General features: G+C 38.7%; 1 protein-coding gene across 2 annotated transcripts in view; it reads left to right on the forward strand.

Annotated features, from left to right (window-relative positions):
• KCNK2 (potassium two pore domain channel subfamily K member 2) overlaps window positions 1-26,792 on the forward strand; it is a 125,950-nt gene that overhangs the window by 42,252 nt on the left and 56,906 nt on the right. For both annotated transcript variants that reach the window (XM_047076846.1, XM_047076847.1), the window contains exon 4: window positions 25,104-25,264. In XM_047076846.1, coding sequence (XP_046932802.1) covers window positions 25,104-25,264 — 161 coding nt within the window. The remainder of the gene's footprint in view (window positions 1-25,103; window positions 25,265-26,792) is intronic.

The raw sequence follows: 26,792 nt of genomic DNA on the forward strand, positions 1-26,792 counted from the left end.
TTCTGCTGCTATAAAGATAAAAGATAAATCGGCTGAGCCTAAGTTGCACACAGACCAGTCAGGAAGGCCAGTGGACAAACAGTCATTTATAATCTAGTGTGTCACATGCTATGGGTTAAGAGTATTTAATGGGAACATCTAGGAGCTACATGTTACAGAGATACTGGGATAGGTAAATGGATAAGGAAGGGACAAGGGATACTTGTCTTTTCTTAGTAAATGTTATCTTAGGGGAGACTGGAAAGAGAATTAGGAGTTTTCCAGGTGAGTGAAGGTGGAAGGGGAACATCATAGGCACTGGGAGTCTGTGTGGGAGAGATTAGGGCTAGGGAACAGTATGTTCTACTCGGGAATTGCAAGTTATCTAGAATTGTTGTTTGCAGTTGAAGGGATTTATCCTCAGAACCATGTAAATCAGCAAGTCAATGTCAGTGGCTCCTGTTGAATCAGTGCTATTTCTGCCACTGCCAGGACATAAAAGATACAGTCCCTGCTTGCAATCCAACTTGGGAGATACAATGTACACTTATGAAATAACTGAAGAATAACAGAAATGAGTCTTGTATAAGCAAATGTTATATGCAACAGTGGCTTAAACAACGGAGTAAGATTGAGCAAAAGGAAAGTACGTGTGGGCTGGAGCTGGGACGGAAGGCTTAATTAGAGAAGTTGGATTTGAACTATGCTTTGAAGAAAATGTTTTGGTTGAGGTCGATGGAGGGGGAAATAGCCTCCCAGGTCTGCGACTGAGCAAGAATACAAAGAGGTATGAGCTTGGTTTATTTTGCGGATAGAAAAGTAAGAATTTGCGTAGAGTAGAGGAATTGTTTAAAGGAGTAGCGGTTAATATTATTGGCTGGTTCAGATGGCAAGAATTCAGCCGAATATAATTTGAGTTTTGAGAATTTGGGGCCTACTACAATAAGACAGAACATCCATTGGTTTTGGGTTTTTTGTGGTTGTAGTTGTTTTGGAGAACGAAGTGACAGGTTGCAAGTGACTTTAGAAGGTGCATCTGTCAAGAAGAGGATGCGTGGAGACTGACAGTTGAGAGAGCAATTAGGAGACCGTCTCAGTGACCCACAGAAGGGGGATGGGAGGGTTCACTGAGATGGTTGGAGTTGATGTTGCAAGAAGAGAGGAAGACAAAATGTTGAAGTAATTAGCTGCAGGATTCAACAGGCCTTGGTGACTAACAGAAGTTGAGTATTGAAATGAATATTTAAGCAGCAGGCTTGCAACTCCTAGACAGGGCTAGTCTAGCCCGTGAAAAGAATTTTTTCAATGGCCAAGATCCATACATTGTGTTCTATTCGGAAGCTTCACTTTAGTCGCCCTTCCCTCAACTTTTGCTTGTTTGTTCTTTGATTCAGACAGACTAGGAACGCAAGGTGGTAGACTCGTTCCCGGAGCTCTCATTAGGGCTGAAGAGACGAATGATCAATCAGGACATTAAAAAAAAAAAAAAAAAAAAGACCATTACTGATGACAATAAATGCCACCCAAGAAGTTCATGTGTGGTGATAGTAGATAGAGGGGGGAGCACGTGGGGGGAGGTGTTCCGAAGGAGGCTGATTTAAGATCTCTCTGAGCAGGTGACCTCAAAGCATGAGAAGACGGCAGCTAGGTAGGGAAGAGCCAAGATGCGTTCAGGGAGAGGGCTGGCAATGGCAGAGAGCCTGAGGGGGACGGACGTGGGCATGTTCAAGGGATACGGATGAGTCCCCGTGGCAGGACGTGGAGGAAGAAGCAAGGTTAGCGAGATTAAGAGGAGCCAGGACGTCTGGGACTCAGGAAGTCATGGCAACATTCTGAATCCGGTGGGAAGAGCCGCTGAAAGATTTAAGCACGTGAGAGGGATGATGTGACTCAGCTGCCATTTGGAGGGTGCGAGGGGAAGCAAGAAGGCCAGAGAGAAGGTTGTCGCATCAGTCCCTGTGAACGAAGAAATCACCTTGAACCGAGGAGGTGGCGGCGAGGAGGGTAAATCGTGTACTGTCCACTTTTTGTCCTCCTCGCTGCCACCTCGACAGATAAGTGATTTAAAAAAAAGAGAGGGGCGCCTGGGTGGCGCAGTCGGTTAAGCGTCCGACTTCAGCCAGGTCACGATCTCGCGGTCCGTGAGTTCGAGCCCCGCGACGGGCTCTGGGCTGATGGCTCAGAGCCTGGAGCCTGTTTCCAATTCTGTGTCTCCCTCTCTCTCTGCCCCTCCCCCGTTCATGCTCTGTCTCTCTCTGTCCCAAAAATAAATAAACGTTGAAAAAAAAAAATTAAAAAAAAAAAAAAAAAAAAGAGAGAAAGTTCGCTGATGGAAATACACTTATCCCTAAGAACAGTGCCAAAGGGGGACTACTCGTGTTTTCTCTTCCAAGTTATTTGAAAGCTAATAAGAAATCACTTACGGTCTAGGACAAACTGTTGGCAAAAATGATGCAATGGATAATACTTTGAGTTCGGTTTAAAGATTAGAATAAGATGTCAGATGATTTTATTACCTGAAGGCATTCAAATATAATGAGATTTTCCCCAGCGGAAAGTAAATCGGAATGCCAGGGCCAGGATCTGCCCAAGCTTATCGCTCAGTCACGATCTCTGAGCGTCAGAATGCAAATAACAAGGGCACCACTGTGGACTCTAGCAACTGTAAGATCCTGTAAGCATCATGTTGAGGCTTATGGAACACATTTCCTTGGAGTGGCAGTTCTCCTATTTACAAAGGACTCTTGTTTTCTACCACTTCAGTGTAGAGATTGAAATCAGTTATGCAGCTTCTATGTTTATTTTTCCTGTATTTTGAACCAGCCCACCGCCTTCAGTTCGCTTTTACCTAGATTCAGTTGGTGAAGCTGTTACGACGATGGCCACACATTTACTGTGAACCCCTATTTCACCTGTTTAACATAATGCCTAATTGATTAGAAAAAGAGCAACAACAAATAATAACAAAAAAAAAAAAAAACGGAAAAAAAAAAAGTAAAGGTTTAGAATCACTTTAACCAGCGGTTCCAAATCAAAGAAACGTCAGTCTGGGAAAGACAGAGGCTATATTGTAAACTGGGAGGCCTTATGCATGTCTTTAGCAGGGAGTCCACCGTTTCTGTCGGATATGCTAGAAAGCTACAACTGAAAGAGTGAGGGGGAAATTGTCAGACTACTTTCTGTTCAGTTTGGTGATTTCATGAAGCCGCAATCCAAACTGGGAAATGAGTAGACTTGAAACGGTGGTGTAGAATTTGACAGAGAGCATTCTCCCAGAGGATGATGATGTTGTAAGCTTTGGGTGTTGAGTGTTATCTTATTAATGTAGTACGCTCATTATTCTGTGGCATTTCACTAGTCTCTCGGCTGTCCTCAGAGCATTGCAGATTGGTTTTCGGAAACCCATTTTAAAGCAAAATTAAATGTTTTTAGGCAGCTTAAAAGGCAATCTTGCAAGGTGACTTCTAGTTCTGACCCTACAATCTCATCGCATTTTTCTTTACGCCAGTTTGTTAAAGTGGATGAGTATTTTTTCCAAAGTAAGTAATTCTGGCCTTGTGCAGCTGAAACACAGACGTTGAAATTAAGAGATTGTTTTGGATCTTTGATTCTGTTTCTCCTCCCGTCCACTTAAATTAATGAAAATAGAGCCTATCTCAGGATATTAACATATGTTCCTGTCACTCAAAATCTTCACATAGGTTTATTTCTTTTCCAAGTTAACATGCATTTCTCAGAGAAAGTATCTTCTGAATGGTAGTTAAGTTTGCAGAGTACAAAATCACATTTGATAGGCAATAAAGCAGAATTATTGCATAAATATATTGTAGACTCCAAAGAAATAATGAAATAGATTAGTCATCTTTTCTCAGGGCATACATTTGTTACATCAGTCACAAAGAAGTTCAATTCAGAACCCTTAGTTCTTAGAATCCCATGCTGATTGGAAGGAGGTTGAGGAACATTAGGAATATAATCTTCCCGGGAGTGAGGCAGCATTTTTGTTTGGTTTTGGTAGTAGGAAAACACACAGCAAGACAGTACAGGTTTAACAGAAACTGAAGGTCCCAGAAAGAGGAGGGCTGGCTATGATAATAGCATAGTGGTCGTTCATTTCTTGGGTATGTTCACATGAGGAACTGCTTGTACTCTGAAAAAAGTACACTTTTATATGTTTCTGCATACTTTTGAAAAGTTTGCAATAACCTATTTTTAATCTTCTGGAAAGCTATCACTGTCAAATGTTGTGATCAAGAAATTACTCCAGAATTGGAAGCAAGCAATTGTCACAAAGTCCATGCCCTGAGATACAGAATCCATTTTTTTCTTGCCTTCTCCCCCTTCTCAATCCCTGACATGGAGCATGGTTTACCATGGGTTATCGATTTTGTAGAGCATCTGACTGACCACCAAATATCCAAGCACTGCTCTGAATGGGATTAAAACTAGGTGAGATGATTATCAAAAAAAAAAAAAAAATGCTTTTTGTAACTGCCTCAAATAATTCATTTGATAATAACTTTTGTCTGGACCTGTCTCCTTTCAGCTAGTAATTATGCTACATATTTGTTTGCTTCCCAATCCTTTTTGTGTGTGTGAAATTCTTTAGACTTGTGCAAACTTACTCTTGGAAAATTGGCATTGTTATTTAAGCGGTGCTGTAAATGTAGCATGATGTTTACAAAAGACGTACCTGTGCCAAATGAGGTTCGTGTGCAAGTATGGTGGTTTGGGTGGATATGAAGTACAATGTACATGTGACTAATTCTAACTGGAAATTGGAATTTCACGCAGCCAACTCTTGGTTCTGACATCCCATGGGGGTGGGGGAAACACTGATAATAGGAACAATTGAAAGTCACAGGTCATCCAAAAATGCACATTAATTACAAATCTTCAGCCTCTTCCACCTTCAATTTTATTATCAAAACAAAAGCAACAAATACATGGGCAAATTTCGCTGATGTGTTTCACCTGTCCCTTAATGCGCTTAGGCTCCCCCCCTATGCTATCAAAGCGTAAAATTTCCAAGGGCAAGCGGCAAGAGAAGAAAAAAAGGAAAGGAGGGGTATGAAAGTCATAAGCTGCCCAAATTGCTGGTTCAAAGAATGTGTGTTTTCATAGGTAATTTCAGGGGCGTTTGTAGATAATGGGAGCTGTGTTTTAAGTTAAAAAAAATAATAGATCTGGGCATGATCTCCTAATATACATTGTATCACAGCTAAATAATGTGCTGGGCATACTTATGCAGACACTTCCATTAGTTTTACTCACATAGTATAGTTTAGGATGAACATATTTCTCCCTCTTTTTTAAAGGAATGATCCAATAGAAGGGACATCAGATTTCACTGCAGAAAATCTAAGTCCAGGTTTTTGTGCCACTAGCTAGGGTTGTATTATCGATCTAGTCGCTGTTCTATTATCCTTAATATTCTTGTTTGTCAGTGGGGCTAGTATTTCTCGCAGAGCTATTGTGAAGGTTAAATAAGATTATGTACGTGAAAATAGTTTACATCCTGAATGACAGTATATTAGAGTAAGCTGATTTTATTAGAGTAATTTTTATTACCTTATTATTAAAATAAGCCAATATTATTTTTTGCACATTTATTTATATTACTAAGGTCAACATAGAAAGAAATACATTTTTCTTACACCTTGAATGCACCCATTTTCACTCTTATAATACATACCGTGTTTGCCTTCATATAATTTATTAGGGTTTGCTCAAACCAGTTATTATCACAATGCTAAGTGCCAGATTTGACTAGTTTCTTCATGCAGTTAACGTGTATTTTGGTTTAATGAAATGAGCTGATTGGTTATTTAAGTGACCTATAGATAATCCACAGTGTGATCACTGAAATAGTATATAATGTAACCTTGAGGTATTACTATTAGCTGAGTATAATAAAGATTAACATTTGTGTAAATCTGTTTGCTATATGATTTTGTTAAATGTATGCCTTTATATTAGTTAGGATATGCTAAGTTATTTCCTGTAACAAACAATCCCCACATCTTGGTGGATTTACAAAATAAAAGTTTATTTTTTATTCACACTGTATCTTCAGTGTGGATTAATAGTAGGGCCCTGCCCACTGTTCTAGCTCAGAGACTTCGGGTGTTTCTGTGGCCTTTCCTGGTCACTTTGGCATAGGGACCAGAGCATGGGAAACCGTGCATGGGAACCTGCACACTGGCTCATGGAGCTTCAGTAAGTGCACACACTGTCTTCACTCACATGACATGGGGGCCAAACCAACTTCAAGACCGTAAGTGGGGAAATGCAATCCTGCCCTGTGCTCAGAAGAACCCAGATATTTAGTGATAGTCTTAATAAATGCTATAAACAAATACATTCACTGAATACCCCTTCTTAAAGGTTACTTGATATTCCAACAAACTAAACGTTGACAGAAAGTATATTTTACATTTTGCTTTTCCAAACTATGTCTCCCTTAATGCCAGCACTGCAATGGAATTTTTATTTTTCATATGTAATATTGGCTCCTGTTGAATTATTAGAGATTGTGTTCGCAAACGACGCCCCCACATGGTGGTTTCATCCATGAAACGATCTCAAAATGAACATAAAAATTAATATGTACCTCAAAATGAACATAAAAATTAATATGTAAAACTCTAATTTTAGCTTTTAGGCAGAAATTCTGCTGTTATTGGTGATGTTATTTAGGGATTCCATTAGCATGTATTTTAGTAATGATCGTTTAACCAAGTCAGAATCATGATGATAAAAACATTAAATCCAGGAAAATAAATTAAAAGATTGAGTTATTTTTGGTGTAGAGGCAAAATAATGCAGGGGTCAGCAAACTGTGGCCCGTGGGCAAAATCCAGCCTGCCACCTGCTATGTAGTTATTAGAGTACAACCACACCCATTTATTTTAGTATTATCTTTGGCTACTTTGTACTAGAACAGAGACCATATGGCCCACAAAGCTGGAAGTATTTACTATCTGGCCCTTTACAGAAAAAGTTTGCCAACCTCGGACTAAAGGAAAGAGTGTAAGGCAAGGAAAAAAGGATAAAGTTCATAAATAGAAGCTCAAGGTTTGAGATTTGATTCTAATATTTATTCACTGTGTGATTTTGACCACATCATTTTCTGAGTTTCCTCACATGTGAATATTCAAATGGCTTCCTAATAGGTGAATAATAATAAATATGCTTGCTATCTCATAGGATTTTATGAAAACTCAGAGGATAGTATGTTTAACAATGTTTAACTGCCATGTACAAAATATTGATCATTTTTCAAGGATATACTGGTTTTTCCCCTCACTGTCTAATGAAGGTTGAAATAAGCCTCATGAACTTCTAGAAGGCATATGGATAAGCTTCGTGTTTTCTGGAGAGGGGGTCCACAGTGTATATCAGGTCCTCAAAGGTATCCATACTCCTAGAAAGGGTTTAAAGCCATTGGCTTAGATAATTTCTACTTTTTTTTCCAGACTGATGTAAAATACAATTTTTGTGGTACTTCAAAAATTTTGTGGCACTTCAAATTTATATGGGTAAAAATCCATTTTAGAAACATAGCAAAAATATGCTCATGTAGATGCTAGCACACTAAATGATCGCTTGGAGAACTAAGGATAGTGCTCAGAAGGAAACCGTGTGAAACTACAGTTCTTAAAATAAGAAAATCGTATTCTATTGCTGAGCTCTGAGTGATATTATAGTGTTAGATATTTTCAGTCCTCCAAACTCCTGTGTATTCTGAGTTGTTTCCTGTAACCACGATGAAAAATGCTGTATTTTAGAAAAGTAGAGAACGACCAATCCCAATCCATGACTTTCTGCCTTTCAGAAATTCAGACTTGGGGGAAAAAAATTTCCTGCCGGGAACAGGAGTCAATATATTCTTTGGGGGATATCTTAGGGGGTGGAAATGGTGCATTTATGATAATAGAAAGGAGGTTGTTATAATAAAGATACTCTTACTATGGATAATAATCGAAAGAAAAAATAGCATAGGCCTGATTATACATCATGTTTCACAAACTCTTTGTCTTTCTGCAGTGTTTCCTGGTTGACTTTTATAAATGTTTGCTGAAAGTCTGAAGGCGTGCCATGCTAAGTGCCATTCAAAACTCATAGATAAAAAGATATAAATCTAAGAAAGATATAAATCAAGGTAACTCAAGACAGGTGTTTTGCCGATGTCAATACAGAGAAGAAATAATACTCTTTTGTGTGGCAACATTGGGCATGAAAATAGTTAATGGGGTGCTCTCTTAAAGTCAAATGCTGTATACCTTTCCTTAAAAATTTAAATCAGGAGTACAGGTACATGAGTAAACAAGTGAGAAACAAGCAGTGTAAAAACTATGAGTGACAGCGAAGTCTTCTGCCTGCATCTGAGCCCCCTCCCCCCATCATCTACACAGAGACCACCACTGTTACCATTTCTCGTTACTATTCTAGACATCATTTGGGTGTACATATAAATGTGTGTGTGTGTGTGTGATTAATATATACACGGTCCTTTATTATGTAAGTGAAAGCCACTCTCTGCTTTGCTATTTCTGTGTAATATGTCCTGCAAATTTTTTCTCATCACATCCTGAAGATTTGCTTTATTGTTTTAACAGCTGCATATTATTCCATTTAAATATGTCATATCTCTGTCCCCTTTAATGGTCATTAGTTTTTTGTCATGAGGAACAGTGCAATACTGGATACTTAAGTGTTCTATAACATATCTGTATGTGTATATGGCTATGTAGATAATATATCTGTATCTATCTTTGTGTGTGCATATATAGATATGTATGTATATGATTTCACGTTTCCTTTATCCAGTACTATTTTTTAATAGTCTTTTTGCTATGCTTGATTTTTAAAAAACCATGATCGTGACTATTTTATCTATCAAATTGCATATATAGATTGGTCTTTTCTCATATATAGTAGTATATGATTAAAAGAAAAATGCACAAATGTATAAAAAAGGAAAGTAACTAGATACGATTATGCTTTTTATAGTCATGTTGCAGTGTGTGCTTACTTGATGTAGTTGACATAAGTTGATATCATACCTAATCATTGATTTTTGGAAATATTTAACATGATCCTTATGGATATTATAAATTTAAGCTGGTTGGCATGTCTATCATTGGATAGGTTATTAGTCTTGCAAATTAAAAACTAATAGGGGGTGGGTGATGGGTATTGAGGAGGGCACCTGTTGGGATGAGCATTGGGTGTTGTATGGAAACCAATTTGACAATAAATTTCATCTTTTAAATAAATAAATAAATAAACTAAAAACAGTGGCTCAGATCTTTTTTAAAATTTTTTGAGTTTATTTTTTATTTTGAGAGAGACACACAGTGAGAGTGGGGGAGAGGCAGAGAGAGAGAGGGAGAGAGAGAATCCCAAGCAGGCTCTGCGGTGTCAGCACACAGCCTGACACAGGGCTCAAACTCACGAAACCATGAGATCATGAGCTGAGCTGAAACCAAGAGTCAGATGCTTAACTGACTGATCCACCTAGGTGCCCCTCAGATCTTTTACTATGAACCTCAAAGATACACAAAGTCCTTCCTTAATCTACTTGTCATTTGGAATGGCTACTTGTTGTGCTGTGGTGCTTTACCTTTGTAAAGTGGAAAGAACAATTTTGTATACTTTCTCCAGGCAACGTGATCCAGTCATCTACTTGTTGTATAATCCAGCATGAGATCCAACATGTGTCATTTAAACTGTGAGAGAAAGAATTCAGCATATCATTTAAATACCTTGTCATTAGGAGGGTTTATCTCACAATTATTAGCTTATATAAATCCTCAGAGAGACAATTTTTTCAGTGAAGCTACAGGAGTGGAATAAATATTTGCATGTTTGCAAATGGCTTTATTGCATGAAAGATCATTTTGTCAGATTCTGGAATCACAACTTTTCCTCATCACAACCCTGAAGATTTTTCTGTATCGTCCTTTGACATTTGCTGTTAGACAGAAGTTTGATACTGGCCTGATATTCTTTCCTTTATTGGTAACCTATTTTCCATAAGTGCCTCTGTTTTTAATTAAAGATTTTCTTTTAATCTTGCACTGGATTCATTTATTTTGTTGGGTTTTTTAACCTTTGTTTAATTTTATTTTTGATTATTCTATTCTAATGATTATGTTTTTCCACCATCACGGACACTGACAATTTTTTGTGCTGTTCTGTTCTTTGTTCTCAATTTTCTCTCTCTACTATGTGCCTTTTAAAATTCTTTCTACCTTTATTTTTTCTGTAAATCTGGAAATTCATTTGTATTCTGTAAGCTTAAGCAATGGTTAGAATTCCTACTATTTCAATTCTCCTTAATTGTCTTAAATACAGACTTTAAGTTTGCAATTGCACAGTTTCCTTTAAATATTATATTATCCTCCCCCATCTCTTTTTCTTTACTTAATTTTGTCTTTAGATGCCAGTAAACTCATTTTTTTTGTTGGCTTTAGGCTCCAGATTTATAATCTAATGATTTATTGTCTCCTATTGCGGTTTCCAAACATATTCTGGGTTCTGCACCATTTTCAGAAATGCACTCTTCCTATTCATTCATTCATTCGCTTGGCAAATATTTATTGAGCAACTATTAAGTAGTATCTAGATGTTTGGAATACATCAGACAAACAGACAAAAAGCTAGAGAGAGATTTAACACGGGACTAAATTATACAGCATGTTACATGTTAATTATATAGCGGTGGGGAAAAAAATAGACCAGGAGTAGGAGGTATAATTTTAAAGGAGTCTAAAGATGATATTTCTCTTCTAGTTTTCTATATTACTTGCTTTCACTTTGGATCTGTGTTTCTAACCTGTGGACATATACTGGAGATGGGGCCTAAAAGTTCTTTCTCCTTAATTCAACGTGGGCAGGCTTTGTAGCAGACTAACATAAGTATAGTTGCATTTCAGTCCACTTCCCTCTCCTGAGTGGAATATCCTCCCATATTCTCCATCTATACACTCTGAATTGCTGCAGAAACAAGGATATAGAATTTTTCTAGCTATTGTTCTGAGCTGTCTTTGAGACAGTCTTATTGCCTTCCAGGGTTAGGCTTTCTACCAGACTGAATTCAGACTAAAAAGGACTTAACCTCAGGTAGTCCTCACAGCTGTGAAAAGATTACAGAAAGGGGAAAAATGTATTAAGAGTTGACGTTTAGGGCAAAGTCAAGACTTCTCCTAATTATCTCTCTTTTTTTGTGCTCATGCTTCACTTCAAGGTCCAATGAGAGTGTGCAAGAAATTAAGACGTTAGGATGCTGCATGTTGTAGAACAGTGGGTTATCACATCCCCTCCACACATCACCTCTCCCACCCTCTGGAATCTTTTCTTTAAAATAAATTTATGAATTTCAAACAGATATACAACAGGGGGATCTATTTGTGCGTGTGTGTGTGTGTGTGTGTGTGTGTGTGTGTGTGTGTGTCTGTGGTGGGGCAGGGGGTGGTGGGTTGTACCCAAGGGCAGGCAGCTCATTTCCATAGTAAGGCAGGACTTTGAGGTCGGACAGATCTCTGTGTAAACACTGGCTGTGCCACTTTTGATTAGCCTCTATGTGTTTCACTTAACATTTCTGAGCCTTGGTATAAATAAGTTTTAAAACACCTTTTCCAGAAAGTTACTTTGGGAATCAACTGAAAAAAAGATACCCAGTTTTGGATTGGCAAAGCAAGGCATTGAAAGATTAAATAACATGCCTAAATCATGCGGTGAGTACGTGGCATTAGTGAGGTTTTAAAGCCACAAAGCCTGGCTACAGTGTTGGCACTTGGAACCTCTGACCTATATTGCATCAGATGTTGAAAAAAAGTAGAGTATATATGTTTCACCATAAATTTCAAGTGAACCTCCTGATGGTTGAGGGCTTAGTTCTAGACTCCACCTTTCTAGATGAAGGGGCTATGCCAGTGTTACCTTTGGAAAATTTACAAGTAGTTTGCAGAAAATCGGCCCTCCAACCCTCTTTTTACTTTATAAATATTGAGCTAAGTGAAGTATATCTATCCTTACCATGTGTGAGAAAACCTTGTATGATATTTAGCTAAATGGCCGTAGTGTTTTGATGTTGAGAAGATAGTTTTCAAATATGTAAATGTACATCCTTGGTTTTCTTTGCAGTGTATCTTTAAAAAAATAAGATGCACAAATAAATTAGTTTGAGGAAAATTTCATTTGTCAGAATCAAAGAATGCACAGGAAACTAATCTCATAGCAGAGATGGATCTTAAAGATGCCAATGGCTGTTGAATTTAGAGTGACTTTAATCAATGCCCCTTAATGACTTCGGTGATGTGTTCTTTCATCTAAATGGCCCAACTTCAGCTGTCATCACTCAGGGTCAGTATCTGGATAATTATGCATCTTTCAGGTAGGTTGGCTTCCACATTCTGTCTTCTGTGTGACGTAGGCAGTAGTTGATGGGTTTTGCATCACTGCCCCAAGGTCATAGCCAAAGCAAGCAGAGTTCCTTACACCCTAATTTCAAGTGAAGTTATAATAAATACACACACTCAACACTTGAAAACTTTGCATTTTATGTCTCCAACCTGTGCTACCTAATGACCCCCCAGTACTTGAATTTCCTTGGCCTCGGTGTTTTGTATTTGTGTAATGATGCCATTAGAATTCGACTGGTCATTTCAACTTTTACATTTTCCAGTTTTGCTTGAAAAAAATTCTGATGCCCGAGATGCCTGGGTGGTTCAGTTGGTTAAGTGCCTGAGTCTTGATTTAGGCTCAGGTCATGATCTCACGGTTCATGAGTCGTTGGGCTCTGCGATGAAAGCGTGGAGACTGCTTGGGATTCTCCCTCTCCTTTCTGTCTGTCCCTCCCCCCCCCTCCCCCAGAATAAATAAACTTTAAAAATTTTTAAAATTTCTGTTGCCTTGGGGCACCTAGGTGGCTCAGTTAGCTAAGTGTCCGACGTCAGTTCAGGTCATGATCTCACAGTTCGTGGGTTCGGGCCCCGCACAGGGCTCTGTGCTGACAGCTCAGAGCCTGGAGCCTGCTTCCTGATTCTGTATTCCCCTCTCTCTCTGCCCCTCCTCCACTCGCGTTCTGTCTCTCTCTCTCTCAAAAAATAAACATTAAAAAAAAATTCTGATGCCTTTCCCCCTCAATTCATGGCACTTTATATTGTGAATTTAGACAAATAATAGACCATCTCAGACAAGATACTGTCTACCAGTCCTATGAGAGAAGTCAAAGTAGTCCCACCAGAACAGCAGTCTACGCTGTGGTACAGTTATTATTGTGTTTACCACTTGCTAATGAAGGGTGAAACATTCTGATCGCTGCCAGTGCCTGCTTGGCTGTGATAGTGAATGGTGAACTGCGGTAACTTAGAGCACTTCGTTTCATGGATTACTTTATCAGTGCAAGTCACTGTTTTTGCTCCCGCATAATCTGCAAAGTGAGGAACATGAAAAGACCATGTTGGCTCAACTCCTTCTAAATTTAAACACGTCTCAAGTGAAAAAGTAAAATTGTCATCAACATCACCATCATTGCCACCATAATTTTTATCAATAGCTGACACTCAGCAGTACCTGAGCCATGAAAGTGACTTTTTATGGCCAGGAGAGTGATTTTAGCTGGCTTATATTCATTGGGACTACTCACCACCATGGGTCAATCACCATACTAAGACCTTTATGTGTATTATGTCACATAATATTCATTACTGTTTTATAAATGGGGAAGCTGAGGCATTTTAGTAATTTTTTAGTAACTTTCTCAGTGATACAGTGGGAAAGCTAGCATTCAAACCCAGATAATTGGGCTCTAGAGCCTACAGTCTTAACCACTGTGCTATACTGACCTCCGTATACTTGGAAATAAACTTGAGTGAGTGTGTTTGACTTATTAGAGGAAAATGATGGCAAACCAAAGATAGCATAGCTGTTTTGGCAATTCAGATCATTAACGCTTACAAAGTCTAACTTCCTAAAATGCAAAAAAAAATTAATTTTAATTTAATGTCTATTGTATTACTTTTAGGGCCTTTTGATGATAGATGAATTCTATCGTTGTATTTAATGTCTATAGTATTACTTTTAGGGCCTTTTGATGAGTATCGTTGTATCATTTTACCACTTATAGCGTTAAAAAATTATTTAATGACACTTGTAAAAGAAGGTGAGGCAAGTTTTCTTTAGGACTATTGTGATAGGTATAACCACTAGAGTGGACTTTTGTGGTAGGGGAGAGAGATTGGATTCAACTCTGAATACAGCAAGGCAAAGCAGGAGTTTACAGCCATGGAGAAGAGAGGGGTGTCATGGATAGAAAATTACTGAGACGAAACATTAAGGTAAAGGAGGATTTGGGCCAAAACAACTTTCAGGATTCTTGTTGAAGGCCTATCGGGTGATCAGATATCACCTTGGCAGTGGTGGCGAATAAGGAACTCGATCAGATACAGAGGGTGATCAGATATTTAGGATGGGGGATTCTGTCTATACTGACTTAGCAGGATTCTTGCTAGAACAGGACTTTACATGGAAGGATACAGGGAGCCCAAGGTTTAGTCAAAACAGAGCCCAGAAGAGCCTGAACAGACTTTGATCAACGAGAGAATCTTTGCCGATAAATAGTACAGTTTTTATTTATTGATGCCAAGTAGGGTCAGTAATATGACATCAAATTATACTGAAGTTCCTATAGGAAAATTCTTTTAACAATACCTTTAAAGTATGATTGCCAGGAAATGTGTTATCATAGAAGTTCAGACTCCTGGCTTATAATCTCTCTCAAAATGTGGGAAAGCTAGTCATTCATATTTTTTGCTAAGAAGTAGTTCCTCATTTTTTTTAATGCTGTTGGGTCACTTTTTTCCTTTCTTGGGAAAAGGGGAGAATCAGGTAACAGGCAGTTAAATAGCACAAGAATTTGCAGCCATTTATAGAAACACTTCATCACACCTTGAACAGATAGTTGGCCCGCATTTAGCCGTCATGTTTTATCAAAAATGCACATCTTTAAAAGCACTCAGACTCAGGACTCCTGGGCGGCTCAGTCAGTTAAGCGTCTGACTTCGGTTCAGGTCATGAGCTCGCAGTTCGTGAGTTCGAGCCCCACATCGTGCTCTGTGCCGACAGCTCAGAGCCTGGAGCCTCTTCGGATTCTGTGTCTCCCTCTCTCTTTCCCCTCCCCCACTGGCACTCTGTCTCTGTCTCTCAAAAATGAATAAACATTAAAATAAATAAATAAATAAATAAATAATAAATAAATAAAAACACTCAGACTCAAATCTAAGGCGGTTCGATGCCCTCTCTGTGAGAGGCATGTGGGGACTGAGAAGAACTTTGAAATGAACTGTTTCCCTTCTGGGTTGTCCTCACTTTGAGTTGTTCTCACCAGGGAATGGCGGACAGAGCTCTAGAACTAAATGTGCTTGTTCTTCTCCCCTCGCATCATCGCTCTCTCCATCCTCCTGCATCTCACCAAGCACATCTTTGCATGGGTGAAAAGGGGGATAGGACGAACTTCCAATTACTAAAGAAAAACCTGGGGAGGTTAGGAAATGATGTGAAGGTAGATTATTATCATTTCTTGGCAAAATTCTTTTGCAAAGGAAATTTCCTCTCAACTTTTAGCTTTCTGTGTAGGTTATGTAAAAGAATCTTGTTAGCAAGAAATGCTTGGTAGCAATTTAATCAGACATTCATGATTTTAAATATGTTCAAACACCAGCTGAAGAAATATATAAGTTGTGGGGTGCCTGGGTGGCTCAGACAGTTAAGCGTCCAACTCTTGCTTTTGGCTTAGGTCATGATCTGAGGGTTTGAGTCTCTGCCTCTCTCTACCTCTCTCTCTCTGCTCCTCCCTCCCCACTTCTCAAAAGAGATGAATAACTTAAAAAAAAAAAGAGAAATTTTGGAGCACCTCGGTGGCTCAGTTGGTTAAGCGTCCGACTCTTGCTATCGGTTCAGGTCATGATCTCATGGTTCGTAGGATTGAGTCCCCCATGGGGCTCTTTACTGACAGCACGGAGCCTACTTGGGATTCTCTCTCTCCCTCACTCTCTGCCTCTCTTCTGCTCATACACACTCTCTCTCTCACTCAAAATAAATAAATATCAAAAAATGAATATTAAATAAAAATTAAGAAAAAGAAATATGTAACTTCCTATAGATTTGCAACTTTACAACAGTGTTGCAGGATTTTATTATGTAAGTTGCAACTGAGGATAGCAAGGGAGCCATCTTGTGAAATACTGTTTGAACTGCAGGCACATGGCTTCTGGGCCAAGAGGAAGTGTGATGAGGTTGAAGTTAAAACAAAATGTCAAAACAGCCCTTTGACTTAGTGACTTTAATTGACACATTTGTTTTGATGCACCTGTCTATTCTTTTCCAGTCCAACTAGGTAAAACAGCAAGTATTAGCAGAATGACATGTCCAGCTTTGGATCCATACTCAGTGGTGTGTAACTGAGAAGAATTCTAAGTTTGAAAAATAGTGTCCATCGTCTTGATCCCAGATAGTTAGCTCTAAGCAATTGAGTTAATAGTTTAAATCTCAGCCTTAACAGTTAGCTGTTTAACCTTGAACACAGTATTTTCCTTCAATAAACCTCAGTTTCCACATTCAGAGAGCAGGGATAATTAGTTGTGCTTCACCTCATAGGGCTGTGAATGTTTAAGTATCCATAGGAAGGGATTAGCAGTATATCTGGCACATAGTGAGAGAGTGATGTTCAGGAGATAACAGTGTTGGCCGGGGCACCTGGGTGGCTCAGTTGGTTAAGTGTCCGACTTCGGCTCAGGTCACGATCTCGCAGTTGGTGAGTTTGAGCCCCACGTCAGGCTCTGTGCTGACAGCTCAGAGCCTGGGGCCTGCTTCGAATTCTGTGCCTCCCTCTCTCTCTGCCCCTCCCCTGCTCACACTCTGTCGCTCTCTCTCTCAAAAATAAATGTTAAAAAAAATGTTTTTAAATAACAGTGTTGGCCATTACTTTTATTATTGGCAATGAAAATTATTTTATTATTTTTTTATTTTGGGCAATAAAAACATAGTAATATAGTAATACCACAGCCAGTCTAGAAGAGGTGCTCTAGTCAAGGTCATCCTAAATATAAAGGAACAGAGGCAGATTTACCTTCAGGCTAATGAGAGTTCAGCTTCAGGACCCCCCACTTGGTTGGGTTTAGTCCCTAAGTTTGTATTCTCTTTCCTAAAAGCCCCCTTCCCCCCACACTGCATAGCTTTAGACCCATAAACCCTGCCCCTGTCACAGGGGTATAAATTAAAATCACTTCTGTAGATATTTAAAAATACATGCGCACATTCCCCTCCCCTCCCCGTGGAAGACAATAATTTAGTTGTTCTGGGGTGGATTTTTTTCCCTAAGTTTCATATGTGATTCTGATGTGGTTTAAAACCAGCGATCTGGAAGAACAATGTACAACTTTGCAAAAGTTCTGAAATGAATACGTCTTTTCAAGACACTATTTAATTGTCTTTTGATTAAGATCATATTTTTCTGGAACCATATTGTTTTCTTTAGTGTTTGGTTAGGTTCTTTGCTATATAGCATAGCTTTAAAAAGACCAGATGTGATTATCATTTCACTTTGATTTCTGAAAGGCTTGCTCTTTCTTTGAGGTTGCTAAGTGAGCATACCCTGAATTTATATTGTTCTTTTTCTCACCCACTTCTAACATATTTCTCTTATGCCTTACAATATTAATGTTTTTCTGCAGCTAAAATAATTTAAATTGTTTTGTGTTAAAATAATATTTTGATTGTTATTTTTAGAGGTGATTTTTAAAATATAATTTGCGTAGATCAAGAACTTCTCTTTTCCTTGTCAGTCCTGAATAAAATTAAAAGCAGTAAAAAAAAAAAAAAAAATTAGTACTGTAGAACTATTTAATCTGGTAAGTCTATTTAACTAAAATATGGGGTATTAACAAAAGCCCATAGATAATTATTTTCAATTCAACCAATTTTCTTCAGCATCTGTTATGAGCGAAGCACTAAACAAGACATGGAAAGGGAAGAAAAATTCTTAAAACACAGTCCCTTGAAGTTTATCATCAAAAAGAAAGGTAAAAGCATATGATTAAATGGCAAGAATTCATGTTAGAGTAATGTATAATTTCTCCAAAAGCAGCAGAAAGTACTGTGTTTGTTGAGAGATGGCAAGATGGTACCTGGTTGAAAGGATAAGGAATGGCTGGGTGTTGGAAGGGGGGACAGAATGGACAGACAGGATCTCAATATGACAACTGAGGGGCCAAATTTGTGCCAGCTTCAGAACAAACAACATAAAACACATAAAGAATCAGAAAAGTCCAGCTCAGTGTTTTTCAGCAGGTAGTTATGACTCTAGTGTTACCGGAAGGTACAACAATTGTATAACCATGAATATTGGGAAAAAGGGACAGGTGATGTGTACCTAAAGACCTTGGAATACCTAAGTGTTTAGTAGGAGTATCAGGACTTAAAGCTGCTGTGCTTTGGGGAGAATGAACTGTTATGAGATGGACTTGCGTGAGAAAAGACCATATTTGGCCTGTTTTGATACCTTGGGGTAGTGGTGGTGGAACAAGAAGCAGGGAAGGAAATCAAAGGGTGGTCGTGCAGAAGGGGTCGGCCTCATTGCCTGCAAAGCCATGTGGCTTTGGGGTCTGGGTGTGAGGGAGATTTGAGAACTCTGGCTGCTGTGTGATGATTGCTTTACCTCCAACAAGATGGTGGTGCTGAGGCTTAAGTGTCGGGTCAGGCTGTCATCTAGATGACAGAGTTCAGGGGTCTCCTCAGCACACTTGATGTGGGAGAGTGGGGGCTGGGGAAGGCACACACTTCTGTGAAAATTACTCCATGAGAAAAACCTTTATAAGACAATCCATGAGGTATTAAAGATAAAGGTCACTACAGGAGAGTGGCAAGACAAAGTAAGATGCCACTGTAGTTATCTGCTGGTCACCACTAAGAACAAAACCCTGAACTACTGTAGGGAGGGGGATGAAACTTGCTAGTCTGGTCATTTTTAAGGGAAAAGTACTATCCAGAAGTCAAGCAATAAATAAGAACTGTGGATGCAACCTATGAGCAGAAGAGATTTTAAGGGATAAAGAGAGACGATAGAGGGATATCTTCATGTAGCACCTTTTCTTTTTTTGTTTTGTTTTGTTTTTAACATTTATTCATTTTTGAGAGACACAGAGAGACAGCGCACAAGCAGGGGTGAGGCAGAGAGAGAGGGAGACACAGAATCCGAAGCAGGCTCCAGGCTCCGAGCTGTCAGCACAGAGCCTGACGTGGGGCTCGAAACTCATGAACCGTGAGATCATGACCTGAACCAAAGTCGGACGCTTAGCCGACTGAACCACCCAAGCGCCCCCATGTACCACCTTTTCATAACCCCAGCGTTTTGGTGAGATCCACAAGCAAACAGCTGTTTGAGAACATTTTAGATGCAAGCTCTGGAACTTTATCAGGTCCTCTTGAAAATCTTAGCACTTAGCGTGAGGAACTGCCAGAAGAGAATGCAGAGGGGCTGCAATAAAGGGGAGGCAAGAAAGGAGCTTGGGGAAGCACTAAGTTATCTAGACACCCAGTGGAAACACACTAGGGCTGTAGTGGTGACTAAGCCATGGAGCCTGGCCTTCCACAACTTCTGATTACAGAACTGATGGTTACAATCTAGGGAGATAAGTCTTAAGATAGGGAAATGTGTAGGCAGGATGGGGGTCAAACCCAGTCTTGGGGGTGCGTAGCAAGGCTCGAGGAGAGCTTCTTGGAGAAATTAATATCTAACCTAAGTAATGATGGATATTTAAGGGTGAGTCAGATGAAAAGTGGGTGCGTGGAGGGTGTACATTTGAGACAAAAGAAGAAACATAATCAGAGGAAGTTCGATGAACTTACTTGGGTCTTTCATCTATGTGGTGCTTCTTTTCACATAGGGCGAGATATTTTTTTTCCCTTCCAGAATAGTGATCAATATACTCAAACATTTTAATTAAATAATCACTCAATTTCCAACCTACCTGTAATATTTTAAAGAAAATCATATGTGCACATGTGTTCTTTTCTGTTTTGACCCATCCCATTCTACAGTAGCTCAAGCTGTTCCCTAAAGGTCTTGTATATGTCTTGATGAGGTAACTTACAGGTGTTTCACATTTCCCTTAATCTTATAAATAAGGCATTTTTCCATTTAATTTAGCACATTTAAGGTAGTGCTGAAAGATTATAATGCCGTTGGTTTCTTCATATATATCATGCCTTCAGCACTTTTGCTGAGCTTCTCTCTGTACAACAACTTCCAGTATTCCCCTGTATTTGCTAGATATTTAATTCTACCTGCAACTAATATGTTTCTCTTCATAATAAATATTTCTTTTACATGTTCACTGCCACTACATGTGCTAGAGCTTTCAGAATAATACTATACAGTAGTTGCAAAGTGGATGTCCTTTTTCCCTCCAATTTGAAGGGAATTCCTTTTGTGCTTTAGTATGAAGTGTGATAGTAAATGTTTTGAGATAGATCATGATAAGACAATAATTTTCCATTTCTAGCATTCAGAGAACTACAAGAAATGGTAGAGAATATTGTCCAGTGCCTTTTGATCTATAAATGTCATGTACTTACCGAGGCTTTCCAAACTTTTTTTTACTGTTGTGCAATATTTCAAGTAGTAGAAATGTCTACAAAGAATAATATTGCACATAACCATCTATCATTCGCTTTCATCACATCTTAGCACTGCTTTATGCTGTATTTGTTGTTACTCTTTTTAGGTAAAATAATACAGGAATTTGAAGGCTTTTAATCATCCTTTCCAGTCTCACTGGGTAGCCCCCTCTCCCCACCCCCCACTCATTAACATTCATTGTTTCCTTGATCTTCTCTCCCCTTTGGGCAGGTACCCCTGCTTCCAGATATGTTTGGGTCTGTTTCTGAGCTCTCTATTGTGTCCTGATTGGTCTGTCTTTCCCTGTTCAATACCACATTGTCTTAAAGTAGGTCATCATGTAGGACAAATCTGCCCACCTCATTTTTCCCCCCAAAATTTTCTTAGCAATTATTGGTCCTTTGCTTTCTTACATGATTTTTATAAAAGTTCATGAAATTTTACTGAAAACCCTTGCAAAATATCTATTACAATTGCATTGTATTTAACATAAATTTGGTAAAAATTAACACCTATATCTTTCTTCATTTCTTCAGGTTTCTTTTATGTCACTTATTTTGCAGCTTTTTGGGTAATTTTCTCCATCAAATACTTAAATGTTATTTATTATGTTCTTAGCTGTCTTAATTGCTAATGTTATTAAGACCCTTTGATTTTGTACTACATTTGGTGATTGGTTCTTTCCGGGAGTATAGGAATGTTAGGTGTGTGATTAGGTCCTAGACACTGGGCCTAAAATACCTGGGTTTGAATCCCAGCTCTCCCACTTTTACTATCTGTGTCTATCCTTGGGAAAATGATTTAACCTCTCTGTCCTTCTATTTCTTCATTTGAAAAATGGAGAGTATTAGTACCCACCTCACAATGGTTATTGTGAAAATTAAGTCAATTAATATGTTTAATTGGTTGTAAGAGTGCTTAGCACATATAAATATGCTGTTAAATAGTTTGCCTACTGACTGTGCTAAATACATTGATCTGCTAATCTTCAACCAATAGTATGATTAATAGTAATTACAATAATTATTGTTATAGCACCTAACATATATGGAGAATATAATAAAATTTCCTGAGCACTTTTCATGTGATACCTAACTCTAGGAAATAAATAATAATAGCAATATACCATTTATCAAATGAGGAAATAATTTACCAAAGGCCACATATTTCTTGAGTCAGGAATCCAGGAATGGCTATAGTATATTGGAAACACAGAGTTTTTATCCTTGTATTTCTTTCAATCAGTTAATTTTAGACTTTTTAGACTTTTAAGAGCCCTGATGTTTGGAGGCACCTGGGTAGTTCAGTCAGTTAAGCCTCCAACTTCGGCTCAAGTCATGATCTCGCCGTTCCTGAGTTCGAGCCTCATGTCAGGCTCTGTGCTGACAGCTCGGAGCCTGGGGCCTGCTTCGGATTCTGTGTCTCCCTCCCTCCCTGCCCCTCCCCTGTTCACACTCTGTCTCTCTCTCTCTCTCTCTCAAAAATAAATAAACATTAAAAAAAAAGCCCTGATGTTTGCATATCTTACTATAAATCTGTGGACTTTTTACTAGATGACCAGTATTTAACATCTTAAAAGATATTGATAAATCTAAATAGCTAATTCCATCTGACATAAATACGAATTCACCTTACAAGCTGCTTGATATAAATATGCATGTACCTCACCTCCATCTCACCAAAAAGTTGCATTGACATGACAAAAAACATATGAAAATTATGGGGGGAAAGTCCATAGTGTGTGGAAGGCAGGGGAGATGTCGAAGGAACCACAACAGGAATGGATTTGAGAATGATGTGTAGCATATAGATTCAGGTGGCAATGAAATTCGAATTAAGGAGCCCACATTCCAGATACGAGCAAAATCTAGGATTCTAAAGAGAAAGTTTTCCAAGGGAACTTCATAAAGACTCCAAAATTAGAAGCAGAAGTGAGCCCAGGGGCGGCAGCCTATAAATTAATCAAAGTTCTGTGGAACCACTAATCTTAACTTGTACAGTAGCTGACTCCAGTCTTCCTCCAGAATAAAGCTGTGACTGCAACTTTTCCATTTGAAAGGTTACCAGGGAAAGCACTTCGAAAAAGAGTAAGGTTGTTATGCAGATTTCAGTCCATGCATTCTCTACAGATGAAGTTTTCTAGAGATTTAATCATTCCCTTCTCTCTGCTACTGAGGGAGACACACTTACAAATGGATATTTCCCTTATTCCTTTAAATATCTCTTACAAAAAGGTAACTTCTAGTTGGTTTGCAAAGTTCCTTATGTGTCCACAGCTTCTTAAAAATAACTAGCTTAAAATAATCAGTATGCCGGGGTGCCTGGGTGGCTCAGTTGGTTAAGCATCTGACTTTGGCCAGGTCATGATCTCGAAGTTCCTGAGTTTGAGCCCCTGCTGTCAGCACAGAACCTGTTTCAGATCGTTCGTTTGCCCCCCTCTCTGCCTCTCCCCCTCTTGCTTTCTGTCTCTCTCAAAATAAATAAATAAGCTTAAAAAATAATAATCGGTATGCCAAAGAGACATCTTAGGGTGGCAAAATTTGCTCTGCTACACCTTTGAAATCCTTGGAACATTAAAAAAAAGTTAACAGTTTCGGGGCACCTGGGTGGCTCAGTCGGCTGAGTGTCCTATTTCAGCTCAGGTCATGATCTCACAGTTCGTGAGCTCGAGCCCCACGTCAGGCTCTCTGCTGACAGCTCAGAGCCTGGAGCCTGCTTCGGATTCTGTGTCTCCCTCTCTCTCTGCTCTTCCCCTGCTCACATGCTGTCTCTCTCTCAAAAATAAATAAAGATTTTTAAAAAGTTAACAATTTTAAGGTTGTTGGTTATTTTTTGGTAGGCGTTTGAATGAAAACAGGATTTCAAAAGTTGCTAATTAGCTTTCATCTTTAAGTAATTTTAGCATATTTGAATTCTCTTAAATTAAGGCAGGACACTCTTCCAATAAATGACCACGAAAGCTCTATAGTTAATAGTATTGTCGGTATAGAGAGACAGAAATACATTTAATGAAAATATTGGCGTTGTTGCATGTGTTACCCCCTTCGGTTTTCAGCATCTAGTTTAACTGGAACATTAGCTCTACTTTGTGGATTATTGAAATGTTTGCTTATTAAAATATTTTATATTAAAATATATTTTTAAAGGATTCTTAACTAGTTGAAATCTATGATTAATATCTTTTAATATTGGGGAGTTTCTGAATTACCCTTGAGGTTGTTAAAAAACAAATTTCACCGAGTACATTTGAATTGGCTTTATTAAATGATTCATGAATTGGGCAGCATCCCATCTAGCTAGCAGAGGGGAGCTCGGAGGAGTTGTACAACATGCAACACTCTTAGAGAGTAAGTATGGGACGATAAAGTTACTGGTAAAAGGAAAGGATTCTCCGGGCAAGATAGCTCTCCCTGAGAGGGAAGAGCAGGAAATCTTATTATGTGGATCACCTCATCTTCCTTTCGGGGTGGGCAGAAGATGAGGGTGTGATGGAGAGGGCCGGCGTGGTCCGCCACACTTTGGCTCTGATAGGAAAATTCCTGACCTACTGGTTAAGGTTAGGACTAAGGCTCCATTTCTGGGTGAAGTTGCAACTGCAAGTAGATTATCTATGAAGCCCCAGTTTGGGGATTCGGTCTAAGTGGTGCCATTTTGGGCCCACTTTCATTTCATGGTTTGTTGTTGTTGTTTTAATTTTTTTTAAGTTTATTTTTATTTGTTTTGAAGACTTGGGCAGTGTGAGTGGGGGAAGAACAGAGAGAGAGAAGACAGAGAATCCCAAGCAGGCTCTGTGCCATCAGCGTGAAGCCGACATGGGGCTCGAACTCACAAAACCGCCAGATCATGACCTGAGCTGAAACCAAGAGTCAGATGCTTAACCCCGGGGGCCCCTAGGCCCCTTGTTTTATAGCTGGGGTGCCGGGGTCAAGAGCACCTGGCTCTGGGGTTCCCAAACAGACCATGTCCGGGCACTCTCTGCTGACAAAATCCAAAGGCAGAGAAATGAGTGGCAGTGAAGCAAGAAAGAAATTTATTTCAGAGAGGCCAACGCTGGGAAGACAGAGGACTAGCATCTCAAAGACTGCCTCCACAGGCCAAAAATACTTGCAGGTTTACTTACACAAGGAAAATGTGGGGCAAACGTGGGTGGGCAGGCGCAGGTAGGCAGTGAAGGTTAAATGGATCATTGTCTTGCGGTCAATTACAGGCAGGGTCTTCCTGGCTCAGTTAAGACTTTATCGCTTGAGGGGACAGTTACAGTCTCCTGCCTGTGGCAAGTGCTAGGCCGGAAAGAAGAATCCACCCAGTAAGTTTGAGGTCAAAATGGAGAGACCCAAAGTCCTGGTTCAGTTTTCTTGTTTCTTTTTAACAAGGTCATATGTTTTAAACTATTACTCGTTTATAATCAACTAATTTTTTTTTTTTTTTTTGTATTTAGGATTTGGAAATATCTCACCGCGCACAGAAGGGGGGAAAATATTCTGTATCATCTATGCCTTACTGGGAATTCCCCTCTTTGGTTTTTTGTTGGCTGGAGTTGGAGATCAACTAGGGACCATATTCGGAAAAGGAATTGCAAAAGTGGAAGATACATTTATTGTAAGTATAATAGACTTTTAACTACATATGTTGTTGAATTTTTTAAAATTAAACTTTTCTATCACCTCAGGTACAGTTAGACATTCAAGTTATTGGGTTTTCCATAACCTTTTATGCATGTAACTCACTGCATAGTTATTTTTATATTTAATTTGAATGAGCAAATTAATGCATGAGAAAAACCCAAAAGTACGTAGAAATAAAGTAGAAATTTGACAGCCCTAGGTTCAAATTCCAGATGTCTTGCTGTATTCTCTCTTTTTAAAAACACATTTGAATGTTTATTTTTGAGAGAGAGAGAGGGGCGGGCAGAGAGAGAAGGAAACATAGAATCTGAAGCAGGCTCCAGGCTCTGAACTATCAGCACAGAGCCCAACACACGGCTCAAACCCATGAACTGCAAGATCTTGACCTGGGCCGAAGTCGGCAGCTTAACCGACTGAGCCACCCAGGCACCCGGTCTTGCAGTATTCTCTTAAGTTAGCTATTTTACCCTGAAACCTCCCTTTTGTCATTTCTATGATGTGAATAGGTACTGGTGATGGAGACATCACTCTGAGAATTAGAGAGAAAAATAAAAGCTTCATGTAGCTAGTAAATACCTGATGATATTTTCTCATTTAAATTTGCTTTGGTATCTTTTTTTGTTGCTGGTGGCATTCTAAACTTATATAGCCCTTTTGTGAAGGACATCATATTTAGTAAACCCGATAAAGGTGATCCTGTAACTTAATTCAGTGATGTCACTGATAGAAACTTACCTAAGGGGTGTAATTCAGTAGAACCACAAATAATACATTCGACGATGTTCATCACTATATTATACTCAATAGAAAAAATAAGTAAAATGAAAATGCTTTTATTAGAATTATAAATTAAAGATAGTAATAAGACCACTATGATTACAAGCTTCTATTCTTGAAGGAAATTACCAAGAAAATGGTTGCATGAGAGGGTGGGATTATAAATGATATGTTATTACCATCACCACTATTACAAATGCATTTTACTTATTATTCAATAGTGTTTCATCTTTTCACAAACATTTCAACAAAGCATTTTACATTTAATTATGTTGATGAAATAAGACTACTGAATATTGGTTTTTCCATATATATTCCAGTTTTCAGCATTAGTTATATTTTATATTTCAGTTCACACTTCACCCTGAGGTAGTTTTACAGTTAGAATGGAGTAGTATGGGGATTCCAAAATATGAGTGTCATCCTGTTTGGGGTATTATACTTCTCTTATATTGATATTTAAAGTATCTTGCATTTACATTAATTGAGAGGGAAGATTAGTGCCATCAACTTGGTAATGCTGAATTGTTCATTCATTCAACAAATTTTTTTCTTAAATTTTTTTTTTTAATTTGAGCATAGTTGACATACAATATTGCATTAGTTTCAAGTGTATGACTTAGTGATCTGACAAGTTTAAACATTATGCTGTCTTTGCTATAATTGGGTATAGCAACCATCTGTCCCATTACATTGCTATTACAATATCACTGGTTTTCTTACGT

Source organism: Lynx rufus, unplaced genomic scaffold (genome assembly GCF_022079265.1).
Source record: "Lynx rufus isolate CCGP_SWC_20201006 ecotype Redwood Valley unplaced genomic scaffold, mLynRuf1.p SCAF_15, whole genome shotgun sequence".
Taxonomy (NCBI): domain Eukaryota; kingdom Metazoa; phylum Chordata; class Mammalia; order Carnivora; family Felidae; genus Lynx; species Lynx rufus.